Raw genomic sequence first — 24,987 nt, 5'->3', positions numbered from 1 at the left:
CAATTATTATTATTATTTATTTATTCATATTACTTAGAGATATTAATTTTATTTGATTTATTTTTGTGTTTAATTTTGTGTTTACATTGTTTTCTCTATTTCCTCTTTTGAACTTCAAAGTCTGTCTAAACAAGATTATTTATTTTTGCTGGAAAAGTACGAATGTTGTTTTTTTATTTTGATGTCAAATCTTAGGTTATTAAAAATGAATTTTTTGATTTGGATACTTTTGGGCTACTTTTTAGAAAAGTTTTGTCCACAAAAGCTAAAATCATCTGGCAACATTGTTCAGTATTCAAGACACTTCCATAATTAGAGACTTTGTTATGTTTTCTTATTGGTGAGTGAGTTCGGTCAAATAAACTGCAACGGTAAAAAATTTTCAATAAATAATGCCAGTAAAAAGAAAAGTTGATAGTGAGTGCTGATTTTTCCAGCCAAAGTGGGAAATTTGGTATTTTTTTATTGAATGGAATGGTAAATCACTTTGTTTGATTTGCAATAAGATTATTGCCATTTGTAAAGAATTTAATGTGAAAAAACACTATGAAACGAATCATAAAGACAAGTTTTAGTTATTTACCAACGAAATTAAGCAAGAAAAACTGGCATCTTTGAAAACTAAACTTATGGGGCAGTAATCATTTTTTAAAAAATCAAAAACAACAGTGAGAATGCATTGAAAGCTAGTTATTCGATCACACTAAAGATTACAAAAAAAATCAAAAGCTTTTAGTGACGGCAAATTTTTAAAAGAATGTATGCTAGACGTGGCTGACATTTCATTCCCATCACAGAAACAAGTCATTCAAAAAATACCCCTGACTAGAAATACAATTGCTTCCAGAGTAAATGAATTGGCAGAAGATTTGTACTTTCAACTTAAACATAAAATTAAAGAATTTATCTGGTATTTCTTAGCAGCCGATGAAAGTACAGATATCAGAGATACATCGCAGCTTGCTGTATTTATTCGTGAAATTAATGAAGAGATTAACATCACAGAAGAGTTGTTGCAGTGCATACCATTGAAGAGTACTACCACAGCTCAAGATATTTACTCAGCAATTGAGCAATTAGTACCAAATTATGACTTGGAGTGGAGTAATTCTGCATGGATAGGTTACCATCCATGGTCGGTAAAAATACTGGTGTTGTCACAAAAATACAGAACAAAATTTTAAATGAAATTAAAGGTGAACAACCCAAATTTGTTGGAATTCACTGTATTGTAATATTGTACATCAAGAAGTCTTGGCCTCTAAAGTGCTGAAAATGGATCATGAAATGAATCCCATAATTAAAACAGTTAATTTTATTAAAACGACTAAATCATCACCAATACACACAATTTTTAAACAATCTTGATGAAAAATGTTGAGATATTCCCTACTTTTCAGAAGTATGGTGGCTTAGTCATGGATCAATGCTTAAATGATTTTTCGAGTTGCGTAAACACGTTGTTACATTTATGGCTCAAAAGGGCAAACCGATGGAACACAGTGATGAATGGTGGCTTGACTTTGCGTTCTTAGTAGATATGACGAAATACTTGAATAATTTCAATGTTAAACTTCAAGGAAAAAATGTAATCGTTGTGCAACTGTACTCAAGTGTTCAAGCTTTCAAAATAAAATTAAAGTTGTGGGAATCGCAGCTGCGAGAACAAAAACTTGACTATTTCCAGAGCATTCGTGAAATCGGCATGCACAATGCAGATAAATTAGCAGATTTTTCTTATCGTTTGCTTGATCTTATTGCTGAATTTGATAGTCGGTTTGCAGATTTTCGCAAACTCAATACCTACAACTTTCCTCTTTTTAAAGATCTATTTATGTTCGATGTTGGTAAAGCACCAATTTACTTGCAAATAGAACTAATAGATTTGCAGTGTGCTACTGCTTTAAATAGCAAGTTCTATGAAGTTGACATTTTGGCATTTTATACAAAGTACTTCAAAAATCAAAATAGTTATCCCAACTTAAGGAACCATGCTGCCCGCATTTTATGCATGTTTGGAAGTTCATATGTGTGTGAACAGTTGTTTTCAACAATGAAGATTAATAAATCTAAATACCGTTCAAGACTTACAGATGAACATCTTCCCTAAATAGTGGCCACTTTCCCATAAAAGACCTAGGAGGCATTCCCTCTAGACCAGGGGTGTCAAACTCAAACTCCTTAAGTGCCAATTTTTTGTCTCAAGTATGACAGCGGGCCAGATTAAAAATAAAATGCAAATGTAATACTAAGTATAAATAAGAAGTATATATAAAGAATGATTTTATTAAAGAAAAAAATTATAATTTTTTAAGTAGAGATGTAAAATATTATTTTGAGGATCCAGAAACTTGACTTCTTCTATGCTTCATTATATAATTGATCCACTTGGCCACTGGTGGGTAATAAACTAAGGACATCTAATGCCAGAGGAAAAAGCTAAGTATCATTGTCTCCAAAGGAATAAAAAAGAAAAGATATGACTCTACACTGATTACTATAAATGAGATCAAGAATTCTAAATTATTGAAGTGCTCAGTAATCTGATTAGAGGGAGGGAAAACCACTTTTAATTAAGATTAATTGTATTTTGTGAACTTTGTATTTTAGTAAATATAACCGATATTTATACCTGCCTTTTGATAAAAATCTGTACTGGTAAATAACTAGTTTAATAAAAAAAATTTTAATACCATTTGTCTCAGAGTACATAATCTGAAGCATTTCATTAACTTTGAAAGGTTTCTCATAAATAATACAAAAATTATAAACCTGAAATGATACAGTTAAGTGGTATTTAGTACCATGTAAAATGTAAAGTTTTTAATATCCAAAAATTAGTTGCTAATCAGAATCACTTGGACAGAAAAAATAACAAAAAGGTTTGCTATTAATGGCTTTTAATGGTTCATATAATAACATTTACAGTCAGTTATTAAAAATCAATCTATTATTTGGTTATCAATTCTTAAATTGCACTTAAATACAAAAAATATTAATTACAGAAAATGTATTAAATTCTATTACTTTGAAAATTTGTTATAGATAAGCAAATTTTAATAAATAAAATTGTAAACTATGAATAAAATGATATATAATCATAAAATGTAACAATAAGTTAACTTTACACCAATTGGTGTGATTCATTTTTCTGATGTAAAATTTTTTTTAGTTTAACTTTTGGTCAAAGAGCACAGAGGAAATGTAATTTCTAATATGTTAAATCATCCTGAAAATACCCAGATAAAAAAATTCATAGATAAGCTGAAATTCTTTAATCATCAGTGAATAATGAACATCAAAATACAAATTGATTACTAAAACATAGAAGTATATTTTAATAATTTTAATTGTATTATTGTTTATAAAAATAATATTTCTAATCCAATTTATTTTTAATAATGATTATATATATACACTCTTACAACTGTTTTAGAAAGAAACCTCGTGAAGCATTGCACTAATTTCATTCATATTCTAATCTAGACTACAGTATTCTTAATTATTATAAATTATTACATATTATATAAATAATTGAAAAATAAAATCTTTTTATGTGTATATATGATTTTAAACAAAATATAGTTATATAGAAATATTAATGTGAATTCAAAAATAAAAAAAAAATAAATCGAATAATTTTATAATGCTTATTTATATTTATTTAACTATTAGTTTAAAATATTTATTTTCATACACACAATATCAAAATAAGTATTTAAAAATAGTCAAATAATTTAATTCACATTTTAAATCTAACCTGTTTCGTAACTGGAATTTACTCTGTATTTAAATATTTTATAGATTTTAATAAAATTGATCTTTTAAGTAAACTACAATACTATTCAAATACAGTGAAGTTAGATTAACTTTTTATTTTAACTATTTCCAAATAAATAAAGAAGAAAATACTAAAGAATAAATGCTAAATTATGCTTAAGAATACTAAAATATTCTTCAGCATAATTTGAAAAATCAAGTTATTTTAAGCTAGATCGATTTCAAGTATGGAAAATATTTAAAAAAAAAAGCATTAAAGAGTCATTTTTGAAAAGCTAATCTAGAATTAAAATCTGTTATTTCCTTTTTTTTAATTCTTAAATTCCTGTCCGACACATACACACACACAATATGTAGTCTAACAAAATTTCAAGTTCATACAATTACTTTTCTCCCAATTTCTTACTGTTTACTTTTCTCCACCATCAAAAGATTATTTGCAATCAACATAAGATAAAAATGCATTATTAGTAATTAAAATAAACGTAATTGGTAATCTACATAATAAACTAAAATCTACCTATTTAAAAACGTCTATTCTGTATGGTGACAATTTAAATATATATAATTGTATAAATGTGTAATCGTATATTAAACGTTTGCCAGGGTTAAATTTTTAGTTAAAAAACGAGAAGAGATTTTTTTCTCAAATGAGAAATTTTTCACTGAGGGGAAAAAAAAAATCAAAAATAAAAAAAACTTGTTTCACTAGGCCTAACATAAACGTCTTAAGTTTAAGAATTATTTCTGACCTGAATTCGATGCATCCATCAATCTAAACATCCAAAATGTAACCAAATAAAACTACATTTCTTATATTTTTTCATAAGGAACTTTTTAATTCGCACTCCTTTAGTCTTTTCTTCGTTTATAAACACAGAACTTGGATTCCTTCTTCGACTGCACCCATCTTTAGTTTTTAACGCATAGGTCTCTTCATTTAACTTACTATATTTATGGTTATGTAGTGCGCCTAATAAATAAATGCGCCTTTAAGCTACTTAATACTGAAATTTATAGTTAAATTTATAAAGTAATATTAAAGTATAATAAATATAAATAATTATTTAAACGTTATATCTTTTTAAAGTAAATTAATTCTTTGCGTAAAAATACACCGATTTTGTGGTAAAGTTTTGTTACTCAAATGTGAGGTTGTTTTGATATGAAAAGTAGGCGTTAAACGGCGCTGTTATCGCTTCTGAAAAAAATTATATATATAATATATATATATATATGCATTTATATATATTCGTCTGTTTTTTAAACGATTTCTACTTTTTATATGTAGGGTTAAATATTATTTAATATTATGAAATTTATAATATTTATGTAATTGTATTTTAATTATTAAATTTAAATAAAATAAATTTTATATAAAGTCTTATGTTTTATGTAAAGACAAAACTTTAAAATGGAGCATCTTTACACCATGTCCTTTCTACACCTTAGAATCAATAAAGTCACGCAATACACCGCGTGTTCCAATACATCATCATAGCCTGCTGCGTTGGCTTACATTTTAGCAAACATTGGAACGTGTGACATTATATTCCCATTGCACTTGGAACCATGGAGCTATAATATCTAAATGGAGCGGCAGCGCTTTGTTGCTATTAAAGGCGCACTTAAAGTGGCTTCACTGTAGAACAAATCGCCATATTGTGAGGGGAAGAAAGTTTGTTTTTCTTTTGAAATTGACGTTGGAAAAGAGAATATGAACATGATAACATGAAAACGATAAAGAAAACATTCGGTTAGGTTTATGCGGTGTTGCTGCATTTCATACAGTAAGGCTGTGTACACACTATGCGTTTTTAAACGCGCGTTTTAAAAAACCAAGAGTTCTGCATAGGCATACACACTCAAACGCGCGCTTTTGGCTAAGCGCGCGTCAAACGCGCGTTTATAGATTTTTCTTAAAACGCGCGTTTTGCGGGCGTCAGCCGAGCGCTTTGAGATATATGTGCTGCCATGTTACTGTACATTCGATCGCGCATTTTGCGGGCGTCAGCCGAGCGCTTTGAGATATATGTGCTGCCATGTTACTGTACATTCGATTGCGCGTTTTCGGGTAGAGTGGACGTACGTTGGCCGAAATGGAGAACGATCATTTCGATACTGATCTATTTATTGATGAAATCTAAAACAGACCAACCATTGTCAAATGATTTTATAGATATTTTAAAAGAATTAAAAAACTTAGGTTTATTTTGTCTTAGTTTTGGATACAACGTCGCAAACATTCCATGTGTCAGTCTATCTCGTAATATTCGGTGCACCCAAAATTCTCTTTGCCTTGGCCATCGTCTTTTATAGCGACGATGAAGGAGGGGCACACAAGCAATTACTTTCACGTCCATTTCCAAACTGAGCCAGTGCGTATGCTCCACTAAACGGTCGTCTAACGCCGAGCTAATGCGCGGTGTGTACGCTGCTAACGCGCGATTAACGCAACGCAAAACGCCTAGTGTGTACTGTACATAGCCTAAGTTTTATCCGTGTATCACTCACTTCTGGGAAAACCTCAATCTCACTTTCAATTTATATTTAGCTAATCGATGAAAAGTTTTAAGCGGAAAACGATTATGACAAAAAACTGACCGGCGACATACTGTAACATAATATATATGGATATATACCTTGTATACTATATATGCAAATCTGAAATTGCTATTGAGAAATGTTGGTCTAAAGTCAAAAATAACGAATTTTTATGTGAATTTTGTTGTATTTTCGGATATAGCATTCGTTATATTTATCCGGCATTCTAGCCAGGGCTCTCCAAGGAGTACTTTTACTTTCCGGACTGTTATATATACATAACAATGGGAAGTATTGAAATCGTCTCAAATTTGACCCTCTGAGTTTTTGCAAATCTCCGCGTTTTGAAGCACCCTTGAATTCAAAAATTGTCTGTGTGTATTAGTGTCTATTTAGTTTAATATCTCAGGATAGTGTAATGATTAAGAAACAAAATCTGGCATGGTAGCTTGTATGTAATTGGCATTGATGCTATTAAATTTTGGTGGTTAAAGATAAAGAGGATGGAGAATAGAAGGGAATCACTTATTATATCTCGAGAGGAATCATTCTGACTTAATTATGATTTTACTCGTTATTAATATTTACAACTTTTTTTTATATATAAAACTCATCTCTACCCTCAAAATTAAGCGTTTTGTCATTTTGTATTAATATAAAAAAGATTTTTAAGATAAAATCTCATAATAGATGGGGCCACACACAATTTAATTATGATTAATGATACAGAGTTACTTTTTAATTGAATAAAATCTCATAACAACCGGGAAAGTTATGTAACTCGTTGCTGGATTTTTTTGTGCTCTATTTGATTTTCTAACCAGAAATTTCTATATTACGCGGATGTTAAGCTACATCTTATTGAAAATCTTAACTTTTTGATTTGTTGTTGTTCAGCCAAACTACTGTATATCATAATGAAAATATCCTTTTCTAGGATGTTTTTCAAATACGCTTTTTTTTTATTTTTACAATAACTAATTTTCTGGCTAACAAGTAAGAAAAGCTTATTTTTTGTGGCATTGTAAAAAATCGTCAAAAATGAAAATTTTAGCTATACGACGAAATTTAACATTAAAAAATCTCTTACATAAATGTTTTTGCTTGAAATCCTACTGAAAGCAATAATTTACGTTAAAAGTTGGTTTTTGATAAGTCGTGTGATTTCTATAGGCAGCCAGGACCTGAGGATGCGGTTGGTGCAATGCACCCGAGGTCCTAACGATTGAAGGTGCCACGAAACGATCATGAGCTACACGCTGTTATTTAAACTTTATTATATATTTTATTTACTTAATTTTTCAAATGTATTGAATTTGAAAAATGTATATTTTAGCTTATTTTTATATTTGATTATTATACAGTATTTAAAATAACGTGATTATCACTGTATACCTCTACCTCACCACTTTACTGTAAAAAGTAATTCTTAAGAATTCCACTAAATGGTGCAAGCGCTTAGTTTTCGTTAGAGAACCCGTAATGTGAGAGTGGCCTTGTAACGCTTTTCTATTGGTAGTTTGTGATCACGCGACTTTAAGCCACCATTATTCTTCCAAACAACGTGTTAGCGAGGAAAACTTTGAGAAACAAAAGAGAAAACTGGAAAGCAACCGACAGCAGCTATTTATGTGAGGTAAGCAAAGTACAAACAATCATTTATGCATGTAAAATTTTTATTTTATATATTAATTCATAAAACAGTCCAAATTGCTTAAAATTTAAATAAAAAATCAGTATACATAAATTAATATAAGTACAGTAGAGCGTCGTTTATCCGAATCAATTGGGGACTGGGGTTATTCGGATAACTTATCTTTTCGGATAACCGGTTACGTACGAAAAAATATATTAACCTATACCATGTTGAAATTTTTCTCCGTTGCATGTCGCTTCGCGTTGAATTTTCGTCGATGTTAAGCCTAACGTAAACTTTTTAAAATAATCGTGGCAATTGTATCGTTAAAAATTATTTTTATATTTTGTACAAACAAAATAAATATATTGAAAAATATAAAAACCAAAAAAATATATACTTTAGAAGTTGATCTAGTATCAAAAACGTTCGATTCAGCACCACACACAGTCCTCAGAAAAACACACACAAAAGTGCCAGTGCTACCATCTAAAACACACACACACCCACAAAAAGTATATTGGAGTAGCCCAAGATATAGCCAAAGATTACAGCGCCACAGCACTAGCGAAAATTTAAATTTGCCGACTGGAATTCTTTCGGATAACCGACTTTCGAATAAACGACGCTCTACTGTATTGATATATTTTAATATTTATATTATGTGATAAGCCTATAAATTATCTGATATGAAAGTCCTTAATTATACAAATCTACTTTATTTTAATAAAAATTATTGTAAATTACAGTAGATTTGTATTGTAACTTAGAATATAAAATATATAAAGTAGAAGTTGACATTGAAATGACTAGTGAATAAAAANTTTAATTAAAGTCGCGAGTTTAATTGAATTTTTTCAATTTTTCACTTAATTTTTTTTATTTGCAAATTAAAACGACTTTCAACTTAATATTAAAAAATATTATAAGCTTTTTAATATGCATACAATATATTCCCTTCTTCCAAAAAAATATTTTTTACATTATTTTCTAATGGCATCTAAGGTCAAAGTTCAATGTAACGTTATTTGAAGAAAAGTTGTAAGTACGTGATCATAATTGTATATTGATAAATATATTATAATTTATACAGGTATATATTATATGATATCATATCAATCTATTTCTTAGTAATATCTTATATACATATATTACTGATAGGAGACTCTACTTACAAGCAAGTTTTTACTTATATATTAGTTATGTTATGGTTTGGAATTGCATAATTATTTGATAAGTTCCATGCAATTAAACAAGTAATAGCATATATTGTTTAGATCAAAATGTGCTGTCTTACTATCTGAAATGATACACTTAATCTGATTTTCGAATACATTTCCTGATTATCAATGGGAAAAACTAGAGTTGAAGGAACTAGAAAATTGAAAGAAGGACGAGCAAATTATTAAAAACATTAAAATAGAAGAATGGGATGCAGTGAATGTAGATACATCTCTATCTAATACAGAAATAAACGTATTATCAAATATAAGAGAGACTGAGAAAATATGTAATGAATGTTGTGAATCTGTATGCTCCAAAGATGGATTGGTGTAGATACAAAATTAGTATGTCTGAGTAGTTACAAAAAAGTTGCCTACTTTATGCTACTAAAAGCATAAAAGCAGATGTCAATTGTTCTTATATATACAGGGTGTTTATAAATAAATGGTGCGGTTTTAAAAATTTATTACCTTGTATGGGCAAACCTTACAGCATAAGCAGCGGCAACTGTCCAAGTTCATGTACGCGAGCTTCTTAATCGTGTTCTTCACCGACGCTGGATTGGACATGGTGTAACAGCAGATAACAACCTTTCCCCTGGCCAACCCGTTCGCCAGATTTAACACCCTGCGATTTCTTTTCGTGGGGTTTGTTAAAGACCGAATTTAGGTACCGTCAATGCCCGTGTCCCTTGAGGAACTGTGTGATCGGATAAAGCATGCACTGCAGACCATCACGGAGGATATACTACACCGCGTTTGGGAAGAATTTGATTACCGTGTAGATGTGTATCGTGTGACCATGGGTGCACATATTGGAGGATTGTGATTAAATTAATGCGTAAAAAACTTGGACAGTTGCCGCTGCTTATGCTGTAAGGTTTGCCCATATCTATACTAATATTATAAAGAGGTAATGTTTGTATGTATGTAAGTTTGTTTGCAGCAGGTAATCTCCGAAACTACTCATCCGATTTCAAAAATTCTTTTTCACCAATATTTAGAATGGAACCTCAGGGTGGACATAGGCTGTATATTATTCCGTTAAACATTCATATAAATTAAAATATATATTCTAGGTTAAGGCTTTTATGTCCAACAGATGGCGCTACGAGTACGACGCCCTAAGTTTGCTTTTCTGTGAGGCATTGAGCTTTTCTGTGAAAAATGAACTAAAGCAGATCATCATCTATTTATCTATGTAAATAAAAATGTAATGTTCGTTTGTTCCTACCGATTCCTTTGAAATTTTGACACAATGCTGCATTCGAATACGCACGTGTTTTTATATAATATACGTGTCGAAATTCCCCCCACTGAAGGGAGATGGTTAGGATTAAAGCTTACCGTAAAGAACTCTGCTTCTATTTATACCATTTTAGATGCGGTTTTTTGCGTTTTTGATTGCGTTTTAATAGGGTACGTCAACAGAATGTACACTAAGAAGGGATTTTTCGATATTCCCCGCGGGGGAGAGAGACAGAATTAAGGCTTACCGTGAAGAACTTGGCTTCTATTATATTATTTTAGATGCGGGTTTTTGCGTTTTTGATTGCGTTTTAATAGGGTACGTCAAGAGAATGTACACTAAGAAGGGATTTTTCGAAAAATTTCCCCCCACGGGGGAAATGTTATACATTTATAATAGATACATTTTGAGCCACAACAACGCGTGGCGGGGTTTGCTAGTAAGGTAATAAATAGATATATTATTAATTTTTAAAACCGCACCATTCATTTATAAACATCCTGTATACAAAATTCAGATCCTTGGAGAATGTTCTTTTAAAGAAGAAACTAAACTGTAAGGATTTCTTAATTGATATTATAAATTCCGATTTTGAAATTCAGAAAATTCATTTTAAAGAATGCCACAACATTAAAATAAAAATAATGAATCGTTTTATAACATTTAGACTTAAACTTTTTGGTTTAAAAAAGAAAAAAGAAAATAAATGTAAAGTTCTGTTAAAAAATGTTCTTTGGATTAAAAATGCAGTAATGTGCATATTATCTAAAAATATGAAATTATGTTAATTTCCATTTTTTAAATAATTATATAATTATTAAAATATAATTTGTTTTTTAATAATTACTGTAATGATATAACTATATACTGTAGACATTTTATGACTGATTTACTGTAGACACGGGGTTCGTGGATGTCGTGGATATTTTTCTATACAAAATTATATAAAAGTAACGAATTAAATAAAAATTAATTTCTTTGGTTCTTATATAATAACGTATATAATTAGTTTACCTGGTGATTAGGCGAAACGTTTCGTATCATTTTGTCACGTTTATTTAATCTATTTTTAGAGCATAACATAAAACAACTTTAATTTTTACCATTATTTAACATTCAGAATATAAAAAATAAAATACAGTCGACCCCCCTATAACACTTTCTTTTTTATATGAATTCCATGTTGTAACACAACATGGAATTTATATAAAAAAGAAAGTGTTATAGGAAGGTCGACTGTATATAAAAAGGAAAAATACATATGCCGGGCTGTGAACGGCTCACGTATTTGTAAAATCTAAGTGACTCGTACAACATGGAATTCATATAAAACGGAAAAATCAACAGTGTTATACGGGAGCCGACTGTAATTGGCTTGTCACTCGTCGCGTGTTCGTCATAAACAAATTCCAAAAATTATTAAATAGTATGGTAAATAAACAAATAATAATAGTAACAATTAATTCTAAAACTCGAAAACGATATTTATTTTCCTCTTCCCGAATTTCCATTTAAATAAGTGTGCAAGATTATTTCCATTTTCCCAACTAAGTATAGTACTGTACGTGGCTGCCACTAAATGAACAGTTTGGATAGGACATGGCGGCAACTGTTCGTACGGCCACTCTCTCATTATAGGCTCTCTAGTTTTCGTAATACGAATCGGAGAATTCTGGGGATTCTCAACTACGTTAATTTCAGTTCCGTTGATAGATAAGGGTGAAACTGAAGTATTGAAGAAAAACAAACGAACAAAATAAACACATTCATTGTATTGCTAAATTTTGTAATATTGTAAAGGTATATTTAACTTTTTGTTAATTCATGGAATAAAAATATTTAATGTTATTAGAGCCCATAATGTCCATGCCAACAAAGTATCCTTCTGGGTGTCAAAAAAAAGGACACTAGCAGAAGAGAAAAACGAAGAAAAACAAAATCTCAAAAAGTCACATGTAGATTTGTTTTCGTGGCTACAAAATATGTTCGACTGTTGACGGAACAAATGAAATTAATATAAACAAAGAAACGAGACGTCTAAAATTACTATTCCAAAGAATTATAGATGTCATTCTTTTACTTTCCCGGCTGTTATTTATACATAACAAGGGAAAATACAGTATTGGAATCGTGTCAAATTTGATCGTCAGAGTTTTTGCGAATCTCCATGTTTTGAGATTTCCTGAACCCAAAAAAGTAAAAAAAAAAAAAAAAGACAAAAAATATTTCGTGGCTGTATGTGTTGGCGTCTATTTTGCTTAATGTCTCAAGATGAGATGAAGATAAAGAAACGAAATTTGGCATGGTAGCTTGCATATAAGGGGTATTGATGCTATTAAATTTTGGTTGTGAAAGTTCAAGGGAATGGAGAGATAAAGGATGATCATTGTCATATCTCGCATGGGTCAGACTTAATGAAGATTCATCTCTACCCTCAAAATTGAGTTTAATATATTTTTAATTATTATAAAATAGCAAACATTTTAAAACAAGATCTCATTACAGATGACGCTACATATAATTTTAGTTATTTACTAGCAGATGAGCTCGACGTTGCCCGGGCGAAAATAACAACAAAGATTAAAAAAATTCAATATTTGTTTTATATTATATTTATATTATATAATAAAATCGCGGTACAGAATAAAAAAGTACAGAACTGCGACTCCCATGCAATTTGCAAAACCTACATTTCGGCTCCCACTGAACTCTTGCTTGCCACCCCTGGTCTATATTCTGTCGTGAGACTTCATGTTCTGAAGGATTTTCTACTTTTTTTCGATTACGTGAACATTGGAGAAAGTACTGTACCTGGATTTGCCTGTGAAATTGAGAAGCTGGAATTCAAAACTATGAAGGGTAAGTAAATTCTGTTCCGAAATTTTGAAAATGCTGTATTTAATTAATATATCTTAAAATAATTGTTTTCATGAATATTAACAGCTCATTCAGGGTTGTAAATAAAAATATTATGTACTGTATTTGATAGATTTCTACGAATGGGAAGCCACAGATAAGTTGAGAACCAACTAAAGATAACTGTGTCGTACTGTCTAAAAATTCACGGAATTTATAAATTCTACTCGTGCGGCTTCGGCACATGGGATCACGACTACGCTCAAATCAGAAATGTACTTACAAAAGGAAAACATTCAATAACAGATTGTGTATATGAAAATGTTGCAAATGTATAATTTTCAATAAATCTTTTTCATAAAGAAAACATCTTTCTTATGAATAGCATTTTTTCTTAGCTAACGTTCAAATAAATCATTGCAGATCTGTCAAATCAGGCTACAAAAAGTTCACTAATATTTTACTGGCGATAATTTGTTGATGGATTTAAACTACCAATTCAAAAGACTTTACCCAAATTACACAAGATACACTTTACTCTTGGTATTCGCCAAGGTTAGGTTATTTAAAATCTCGTGAAAATTAAATAAGGATGCCTATGGAGAAAATTGCGTTTGGTTTTGTGGAACATTTCAAAGATACATGTTAATTGTAAAATAAAATACTGTATTGCAAATTTTCTAATATAAAACGTTTAAATTATTTCTAGAAAGCAATAAATAATTTTATTAAATATTACAAAAAAAAAAAAAAAAAAAAAAAAATTCGAGTGAGATTGAAAATTCAGCAGGAAAATCTTGAAATTAAAAGAATTTAAGAACGAAAGTCTACATATTCTGTAGAATAACTTTTATAATATACTATATAATTTTAAATATTTTGATAAAAATAATGAACAATAATCATCCTTTAAAGCTATAATACTGTATAAAGAATAAACATTAGACAAAAGACAAATTTTACGTTCAACAAACGAACAGTAGCAAATTTTGTTCGTAATAAATTATTTCTTACACCACAGTCAGAATTATGTTTGTCCAGCTTCTTGACGTCACGAAGTAGAGACATCCCGTGGTAAAAAACAGAACTACGGCTACGGAATCTTTCGGTAATTAGACGCCAGTGTGCTTGACGGTTTCGGCATGCTGCTTGCTGTTATTCAAAAAAGAATTGGATATAGCGATGTACAGTACGTCATAGTGCATGACCATAGTTATGGGCAGTTCACTTTCAACAGTGTTCTGCCGAACTCTCTGCACTTTAGGTAAACCATTTGTAATTATTTATCGTTGCTATGCAAGCTATTTAGTCCCTGCATCGGGCCTTTTAACTGGTTTTACATAAATGTTGCTAATAAACTGGATATTGAAGTATATTTAAATTTTATCGTTCTAACACGAACAGTTTTATTTAAAAAGATCATTTCTAACTTGCTTTCTTATCCATTTCTATCAGTTAAATATATCATTTTTCTCCCTTTCGATTTCGTGTTATAGGGAAAACAGTGGGGCAGTGCTTAAATAATATATATATACGAGGGTACTTGTTGTGTAAGATGTTTTTATTATTCTATACATTCAACTTAAGTCATATTGAATATTAAAATATCTTTAAAAAAAAACTAAAATTAAAAAATAATCTATAATCAGTTTACAATATAACTCAATGCTTTCATAAACTTTTGTATGTTCTTGTAAATTAATTGTATTAATTATTAATGAATTGACATTATTTTGCAAGAATTTAGGATATTTTTAAGGAATTTATTTAGAAAATATATTTTGCAGAGGCTTCTAAATTTTTATTTAGAAAATCGAGTGAAATTTTTGAAGAAAATATTAGGAAAAAGGAATTTGAATTCGAAGTAATTTCAGTCAGAAGTGATTCACTTCGAGGCATGTGTTACAATAAATCAAGATTTTAAGACTAACAAATTATTATTCAAAAAGTTGTAATTTTATTTTAAGAATAAATAATGCATTATAACAGAATACCTCTTTGAATATAAATAATAAAATATGACAACAGCATAACAGAAAACTTTTAAAAAAATGTATTCAAATTAACTAACTGATGCACAGAAATTCATTACTAATCAGCAACAGAAAGATATTTTTTGTACATCTGTAAATAAATGAACTATAGCAGGGTCATTGACCCCTGCTATATCAACCCCAGGGGTCATTGACCCCTGGGGTTGATATAGCCAAAGTGGTCTATATCAACCCCAGGGGTCAATATAACATTATTGGGGGATTGATTAAAAGACTAAAACTTACAAATTTTGAACCGAATATTACTAATGATTATCAAGCTTATCCGTCTTATTGATTGTCAGTTACAAAAATTATTATTAAAATATGTACAATAAATGTAAAAAATGTAAGATTAAAAGATATATATTAAAATACTAACAGCTTTTTTTGCTTGTAACACAAAGTTTTTGGTGGGGGTTGATGTGAGATTTCGAAACGACGATCAAAATAGTTTGGCGACAATCAAAATAGGGGCTTGACGATCAAAATAGTTTGGCGACCCCTGAACTATAGTTTTTCTACACAAAATACATGGAATTTATAAAAGTTTTTACCACCTTAAGCAACTCCAAATCTATATTAGAGTCTGTTGCATCACCATTGGAACTGTCTGAACTGTTGACATCCATCTTGCTGATCAGGTGCTGTTTGGCACGAGCAGCCGCTAGATGTGCATACTGAACGGGGCTGGGTATGGAGATGCTGCGAGTGCATCGAACATAGATGTGGCACAGGTAATATGACAGTTTCTGCAATTCGTCTGAAGAGAAGTCATTGTCATCCCAGAGTACTGTGTAGTGAGCAGGACGACTAGTGCCTTGAATGCCATAATGACTGCACAAGAAAAAGTCAAAATCAGTTGGATGGGTTATGCCATTATCTATGATGGTGCCGGGAGGAACGTTACCCGCTTTTCCAACTCTGTCATTGTAATTCTTCGGCATCATTCTTGTGTGGTGTCTTTTTCCTACCACAATGTAAGTTATTCCTGGCTGATAATCTTCTTCCAATTCCATACATGACTGTCTTATCTGTGATATTTCTTTGTTTTGGACTTGACTAAATTCACCCTCACTCACTCCATCACGATAAAAGATGATCTTGATGGGTTTTTGTTTTGTGTTTTTGTAAAACTGTTTTAATATTTCTTTTACCATTTCTTTCAGTTGTACTATTATCTCTATATGTCTTTTGTCTTTGGTGGGCTGCTGAATTCTCACTGCTGCAGCATAACGAGAAGGATGAGAATCAAGACTTCCCACTACCGCAGCTATAGAGTAAGAAGTCTTATCTCCGGGTGATGGATGTGTGACATCGGCACCAAAAATAATTACTGGTTTTTGGAATATTTTAGGTTTTTTGTATAAACTGAGTCCACAATTTATGCCACCCATTTTTGCATTTATTTTTTGTAAAATATTATAAATTGTTGTATCTCTGCATTTTTTCATAGTATTTTCTTTAACACACTGAGTCTTTAATCCTATTTCTGTTTCTGCAACATTTTTGATGTCAGAATATATAGTTGAGTTCTTATTAGGCAAAACAATAATTGCTAAATCTAATTTCCAGACTTTTGCATACTTTCTTAACTTATCGACAATAGTGCCAACTGAGACAATATCTGTGATCTTTGGATCTTCTATTTCTATGCCCATACTTACTCCTATTTTGCACAACATTTTTTTAAAATTTTGTAAGTCTTTCTCATTACAAGAGTTGCGGTAAATGGTACTCAACAAGATCCAATTTTGTATTTTTATGCTGGTGTAAAATTGCACATTCTTCATGTCCCAAACACCATCTTTGGGAGTTTTGGTTTCATTGTTTTTGTACATCACTTGGGGAGGATCCAAGACTCGAGCTGGTAAATCAACACATGTTGTACTCATTTTTAAATCAAATTCCTGCATAAATTTTTTGTTATATTTAATGGTATTTTCTGCTGCCTGTTCTATTTCTTTGAATCTTTGAGCTGGAGGCTGGCATGTTTGGAATATCATGTTTCTGGTCTGTTGTTCATCAAGTTGCTTTTTACATGGTTGCCCTTCCACAATTTCACAAACTTCTAGAGGTAAATATTTTGCTTTCTCTTTGGATCCCACATTAAGTGCAGGAAGATATTTATACTTTAATTCTAATCCATACTGCTCCCTAAAATAATCTACTACCTTCATATCATAAGTTTGGTCATTTCTGTTCATTTCAAACACTAATGTTGATAAGGGTTTTTTTGTCAGTCCAATCACATTATATTTTCTTGGAATATTTTGATGAGTAACCCTTACTTTCAAACCTTTCAATTCTTTTTCCACAGACTTGATAGTATACTGGTCAAATGTGTTTGCAATATTCTTCTTTAATGTTTGGCTAATAAAATCTAAAACTTTCTGTCTTTCATGAAAGACACAAACAGCTTTGTCAATGTTAACCATCATCTTCCATGCAGTAGGTCTTACACTCTGGTAGTAACCAAACCATATCTCTCTCCCTCCTCCCAGTGGATGTAGGTCATCTGGACTTGGCTGGTAGAATAATGATCTTCCAACTGGCATTAATTTTAAATTTAATCCTGTTTTCATTATGATGTCTAATGCCATAACTGTTCTAAATGGAACTTTTACAGGTTCGCCTTTAAAAAATCTATGCAAAGTATCCAAATTTATGACATGTTCTTCTTTTGTTGGTGTTATAACAACTTTAAATTGTTTAGAATTATACTGGCCATCTTTATCGAGCACAACTGTAAAGTCTTTTGTGTCAGAAAATAATTGGCTTCTTGTTATGATATTTGCTTTTCCGTCATAAGCAGGAATACAAGCAGAAAAATCCTTAGAATTTTCTGATAATTTATTGATTATTTTACGACAGGTTTGTTTGTTAGGTGCTTTCATTGTTTCTTTGTTTTTATCGTTTAAAATAGTAATTTTCACATCATAATGATAAACATTACCACTTGGAAGACTTAGTGGAAAGTAGTTCACTTTCACTTGTATGGGTCGACCCTCTTTACCAAAGTCTGGTCGTCTAGGAAAGATACTTTTGTTGATTCCACTAGTTCCGAAAGCTTGACAGGGAATGTCTGTGAAAGAAGTTGTTGCATTGCAAGATTCCTTTGGAGTATTGACAGAATCTTTGCCAGAAGTCCTGGAATGTACATTTCGTGAGATGGAAGTTTGGTCTGTATTACTGTTTGAACTTTCTACAACAAAAATTTTTTTTGAATGTTTAGAAAAAAATCATAAAAAATAAATTAATATTCAAAATGGAATAAAAAAAAAACCTTACCATTTTTTGTTCTAGAATTGACACACAATTTGTGCAATGAATTACAGTTATGAGAAACTCCAAACTTTTTTGACATTCTGTTCAATTTCACTTGAAATACCTGGAATAAAAAACATTTTAAATTAATATTAAATAATGAAATAAATTAATAATAAAATTATAAATGAAAACAGTTTCACAATTGAATTTAATTATGAAACTTTTTTTTTTTGTTAGAATTTACTTGTTTATAAAATGAGAAGTACTTCTCTATTATTGGAAATGTAATAACATCTAATCACAGAATCTCTTCAGCATCCAGTAAAACATGGAAGATGAAACAAATATTTTTGAATCCACATAATTCCAGATTTAGGTTGAATAGTTTGTTTCTATTGGAATGAACCAAATACAACAGTTGTGTAGTATTTGAATTTGAAAAGACCAATAAGAGACATGCACTGATCATCCAGGCTATAATGATGTTTTGTCCCTTGCTCTCCATGCTTTAGATAGTTGTATCTCGTCCTTAGAGTTTATGCAATTGGAATTAAGGCTGGCTTTAAATATTTCAATGGACTCTAAGACACATGAAACTTCCAAACACAAACTAAACGCTCAATTTTCAGATGCTGTTTTTTTGGAAAAATGCTTGAGAAGTGGATCCTATTATTTGGACAAGGTACTGTGTGTTTAGGGCTACATGATCAAGTTTCATTTAAATTGGAGAACAAACAAAAGGGAATGGTTCCACTCATATGAAATTTGTTTTGGTTATGATGAGAAGTGATGAACACATATCTCATCTCCAATCAGAATTTAATCCAAAAATTCCTGTCCTTCTCTGCAATAATGATCTAAAACTGCAAGAACTGCTTGAAAACGTTGCTCCTTGAGGTACAATAATCTTTTGGTAGTCACCATCTTACCGAGGTGAGAGAGTTTAGTAATTCTAATCAACTATAGAGCAATGCCAATGACATCGACATTTCAAGGTGTCCCAAGTCCAAAACTAAAAATTTGGGGGGGTCATTTTTTGACTGATTGCTACACTTTCCTTCTGTTATACATAACAGCCGGGAAAGTAAAAATTATTGAATACATATTTATAAATTGCCTATCATTACTTAGAAGAGTCTTTTACCTTTGGAATAAAATAGTTTCTACATTTTATCTTTATTAGAACTCTATTTATTGAAGCTTTTATTCTGAGGTCACATGATGACATCAGAATTCCCAGGCCTATTTTGGTAACAAGTCCACTCCTGGTTGGAGTCAGATAAGGCAAATTTGGAGTCAATAGATTTTTACATGATTCCACAGCCCTGGTAAAAACTTTATGCTGGAACTTTCTGGATTAGTAACATATTACATAAAATAAATGACAACTATAATATTTTAATTCAAAATAGTCAGTATTTTGTTATTACCCTGACGTTATGTCCATTTATAAGCAAATTTTGAAGTTTTGAAATAAAAAAACAAATTTATTGTAGGATGTTATTTTTTGCAGAAACTAAGATATTAAGGATAAAGAGAAACTTGTAAATCTAAGCCATTATTATTACAAACAAGCCAGTTTTTATAAGTATCTGTTTAAAATAATAGTATCTTTCATCTAAGACACAGTATAATCATTCTACATGTAACATAAAAAAAATAAGCTTGTATTTGTCATGGAACATCATGTTAGATGGCAGACACAAAATGTGTCAAATGCTTTCCCATCACTTGATCACAATACTTCCTAAAAATATCACTTGCTTCAGTCATGCAATATCTCCAACATCTTTTCTGAAAACTTCTTCTCATGGAAGACTTCATTCTCTAGGGCTGAACTTTGAATGCATCATGTAATAGAGCAGAGACATCATATTTCCTAACACATAGTTCACCTACTTTTGGACTACGAAGAGTTTGTGGACCACAGTTTAATAAACATTACATTTAATTACATTTTCTGTAATATACTACAACAAAACCCACCAAGGTAAGATTTGACAATGTCAATCAATTTTTCCACATTAACACTACAAAAAACAGAACGAATAAAATAATTATAAATTTGTTATCTAAGTTTACAAATATATAACTTATATTAAAAATTGTTGTAAAAATTTGAAAATCCTGAAAGAACAATCCAACGCTCTCATAAAAAGACTTGATATCTATATTTTTAAAAAAACATACAAGTCGACTCCCCTATAACACTGTTGATNTGCCTGGCTACAATTTTTAATCATTCTTAATTTATTGACAAGACTATGACATGTTTATAAAATCAAACTGCCAGTTTATGTTACCAGCTTACAGGTATGGAGTACGTGTCGAGAGTTGATAATTGGCACAGAGTATTAGGTGTCCAAATCATTTGTGCATAAAAAAATCCAGACTTGTAGGTAGTCAGGGGACCAAGAACAGAGTCAAAATAAAATACGAAATGGCAACCTTCTTCTACAAACAGGTAAAACAGGCACCTTACCTCACCAAAGTGAGGTGGGAGAGAGTACCACCCACAGTCATTCTAAGAAGTGAACTCTGACCTTAGGACTGAACATGTAGTTTCTTCTATGGTAAATAAAATTTGTAGTCTAATTTTGTAAATTTGGGAGTGCTTCAAATATGACATTAAAACAGGGTGTCGTTACAAGTAGGTTTTTTAACATTATCTAGTGTAGTAAAATCTTGGGACCAATAAAAATTTGACATTATATTAGGTTTGTCGTTACATCCGATGACGTTATAATCGGGTTAAATCAGTGTTTCTCAATGGGGGCGATATCGCCCCCATGTGGGTGTTTTTCCATGTTTAGGGGGCGATTAGTAACAATTTATATTTTGGGGGCGAAAAACAATTTTCTGGGCGATATAGTAAAACATTATATTAAGAATAATTAGATATTTTATTCATTATATCATACAATAATTAAATAAATAACATTACACTAGTCAATAGTGTATTCAATGCAGTACAAATTTGGCGTTAGCCTTGGCCCTCGGCATTGGAATTATGAAGTGAAGGGGGCACTAATACGTAACGGTTTTATTGAAGGGGGGTGACGATTCGTTAGAGGTTGAGAAACACTTGGTTAAACTATATATTGTTTGTGCAAAATAAAAAAATAATTTTGGACGATACAATAGCCACGACTATTTTTTTCAAAAACGGGAAATTTTCGTTACACATCGACAAAAAAGTTTAACCCGGTAACGGAGAGAAATTTCAAAATTGGATAGGTTAATTTCATCGAAAATGCATTGTGGACGACCTCGTGGTCATGGCTGGCAAAATTTGAACGATTGTGCCCAAAAGCAGTGATACCAAAGAAGATTGGAGAATGAGAACAAGATCTGCCTTGAGCATCAAAGTGATTCCGCTTAGTAGTGAGTTTCCGAGACGTAGTCTTGTCCCAAATATGGTTTTGCCATTTTACTTGTTTAATTTAAAATATATGTTCATCTCAAATTAATAATGTCTTGCCCCTGTATATCATACTTTTCTTGATAACAACAGAGTCATGCTGGTCATCTATGTAACTTCATTCCAGGAAAATTTCTGAATTGAATTCACATGATTTCCTATCTAGACCTATATATATATATAGTTAATTGGGGCCTCCTGCCACATCTTGTTTTGACTTTCATCTATTTAACACCATTCTTGAGATTAAGGAAGGACGGAAAGGCAGTGGGAATTTATAGGTCTAATTTTTTCACATTTCAGCCCAAAAATAGATGTAAAGTGTGTTAGAGCAATGCTTCTCTAAGTTTTGTGATAGGTAAATTTATAAAATAAATTAGCACACATACAGTATGTAAATTTATAAGATAAATTTACATACTGTATGTGTGTTAATTTAGGTTTTCTTAGCTTAAATAATTTTGGAATTCTATTTAAAAAAAGCATTTGTTGGACATTAATACATCTCAATATTACAAACGACAGACTAAAAGCATAGGCTATATTTTCTGTGCAACCGCAACATAGGTATTTGTTCATAAAAAAATTACGGTAGCTTAAAAACCACCCCCCACCACCGCCCACACGGCTGTTAATTGACAACCCAAAATGACTTCCACGATAGTACATAAAACATACAAAAATTTGAAGTTTGATACGTCGAATAACATTTACAAAATTATATAATTTAATCATTATTTGACATTATAATAGAACTTATATTTATCGTTAACTAAGTCATACCTTTTCTTCTGCAGATAAAGGTCCTATTACTATTCCTCACGATATAATTACTTAAATAAACGTCACCTCCACACTCAAAACTGAAACAAACTTCGACGAGAAAGTTGAAATCAACATGCAACGCCAGTACCATCAACTTTGGCGGACGAAATGACGTCACTGCTTAATCTTCCCGCCAATGGTTACAGAACGTTGAATAATCCTCACGTGACAATCTCGTATTCAAGCGTGAAAATAAATAACTTCAATAATTGCCGTTTACCACAATTACGAGGGCCAAGGATGCGTGTCAAGCTGTTGGTTGATATTACGTGTTTCTTAGGTTAGTACTGTATTTATTAGCTCAGATAAGAGGTCACGTGACGTGTTATACGTAATTCGGGTTTCGGTTTTGGTATTGCTGCGAGACTCGTAACTAGTGCTGTGCGATGTCTATAATTTTAACATCGATGTCAAACATCGATGTTTGCTTAAGCATCGATGCTAAATTTCGATGTCGGATTTCACATCGATGTTTGATCGATGCCCATTGGAACATCGATGTTCAATCAAGATAAACTCAAACAGTTTAAAAAAAACAAAACTTAATTTTATTTTCAACTTGTATAGTTCAATTACAGTTCCAATGCATACAGTTCTTCAATTGATAATGAATTTAAAACTAGAAGTTTATGTACATTCTTTGGCTTTAAAGAACTCCGCTTTTTGTTGATAGTATTTCCAGCTTTGGAAAATAATCTTTCTGCTGGAACTGAAGTGGCAGGAATGCAAAGCCACTTCATGGCAAGTTCACATAAATTATAGTTAAAAAATTTCATGGATTTCCACACATCCAAAGCATTACTATTGTGAGGCACAATAGGGTCATCTAAAAAAGTATTAAAATTTGAATTTAAAGTTGCATTTGTGTTAACATTTCTATCTTAATATCAATTTTTCTGGATGACCAAAGGTCATCATCTTCAAGTTTATTTTCTGCATTATTGTGGAAACTTATTTGAGCCTCAGCAGAGGGAAATTTACAAAGTTCTGCATTTACACATTTAATTGCATTTGCACAACATGCTGGACTTTTAAAATCTAGCTTTTTGAACCTTGGGTCTAGTAATGTGGAAACACTATATACTAACTTCGTCTCAGTGGATTTAAAACGGAAATCAAGATTACTAAAACATTTTTCCAGCAACTTCTTTCCCACATTTGTTTCTGTAGAAACCTTGCAAAGTGTATTAAACATTAACCCTAAAAATGGGATAATTTTACTGATGGTAGTGTGAGTTTCTGCTGAAATTTCATTAGTTACTTTATAAAAAGGTTTTAGTACTTTAAGCGCATCATTCAAAGCACTTAATTCTCTACCAGAGAGCATGTCGGGTGCCCCTGGAAACTTTTGCAATGTTAGTGTAACAAAATTTTTTAGTAGTACAAATCTCTCAATCATCAAGAAATACGAATTCCATCGAGTCTCAACATGCTGAATTAATTTTAATGCCACAGAACCTTTTTCATTCTGCGATGAGTCGGCGTAAACAGACTAACATGGCAGAGTTGAGGGTGAGTTTCAATGAGTGTGAGTTCGTTCACTGTTAAAATAGTGTAAATTTGTAAACATATTTGCAAGAACTTTGTTTAAATTCCCGGACTGTCCGGGTGAAAACCGAACAGGTGGTAATACTAGGAACAAAGAATGAACTGCATGCATCGATGAATCAAAATTCACATCGATTCAGGATCGATGTTTCAAAAACATCGGAAGGTCGATGCATCGACGAACAAAAACATCGATGTATCGATGTCACATCGATGCATCGCACAGCGCTACTCGTAACGCCGTCATTCGGTTTCGGTATTGTTGTCATACGTAGTTCCGGTTTCGGTTTCGGTATTGTTGCAAGACACGTTGTGAGTAATCCCTCTGCATAGGAATTTTTAACACGAAAAGAGATGAAGGATTTTCATACAAAAAGGAGGAAATGTAGGGATTTTTGTAACATTCTAATCTGAATGAGGAGATGGCGACTCCCTAGAAAACCAATATTGTCCTAAAGGACTGTGGTCCTACAGGAAACCTTTCGCGAGATATTCGGTGTTAAAGTTTGTACTGTGACGTCACTTCCGACTATAATTAGTAGAAGTGAGATATGTTAGTTCCGCTGCCGGAACCAAACATATCTCACTTCTTATGGTTTATT

At 31.3% G+C, this 24,987-nt stretch overlaps 1 protein-coding gene and 1 pseudogene across 1 annotated transcript; one reads left to right on the top strand and one right to left on the bottom strand.

Moving 5' to 3' along the window:
• The first annotated feature begins 220 nt into the window (after positions 1-220).
• Positions 221-2,110, top strand: LOC111614071 (annotated as a pseudogene).
• Positions 2,111-15,499: 13,389 nt separating this feature from the next.
• LOC111614069 (protein argonaute-2-like) lies at positions 15,500-23,097 on the bottom strand. Its single transcript, XM_023355447.1, has 3 exons — positions 22,796-23,097; positions 18,613-18,712; positions 15,500-18,526 (listed from the first exon to the last, which is right to left on the bottom strand). Exons 2-3 carry the CDS (start codon positions 18,686-18,688, stop codon positions 15,843-15,845), a joined length of 2,760 nt encoding a protein of 919 aa, XP_023211215.1. The 5' UTR covers positions 18,689-18,712; positions 22,796-23,097; the 3' UTR covers positions 15,500-15,842.
• Positions 23,098-24,987: the final 1,890 nt, after the last annotated feature.

The sequence above is a fragment of the Centruroides sculpturatus genome, unplaced genomic scaffold (assembly GCF_000671375.1).
Source record: "Centruroides sculpturatus isolate CEXI.00-Female unplaced genomic scaffold, Cexi_2.0 scaffold2102, whole genome shotgun sequence".
Lineage (NCBI taxonomy): Eukaryota > Metazoa > Arthropoda > Arachnida > Scorpiones > Buthidae > Centruroides > Centruroides sculpturatus.
This window is presented reverse-complemented; position numbering and strand designations above follow the sequence as displayed.

What these genes read in the sequence shown, in the direction of transcription:
- LOC111614069 (XM_023355447.1), bottom strand. Translation starts at nt 18,688, where the DNA reads ATGTCAAAAAAGTTTGGAGTTTCTCATAACTGTAATTCATTGCACAAA. An exon ending in CAATTCTAGAACAAAAAATG is followed by an intron (nt 18,527 to 18,612) that starts GTAAGGTTTTTT and finishes TTTTTGTTGTAG; the next exon opens with AAAGTTCAAACAGTAATACA.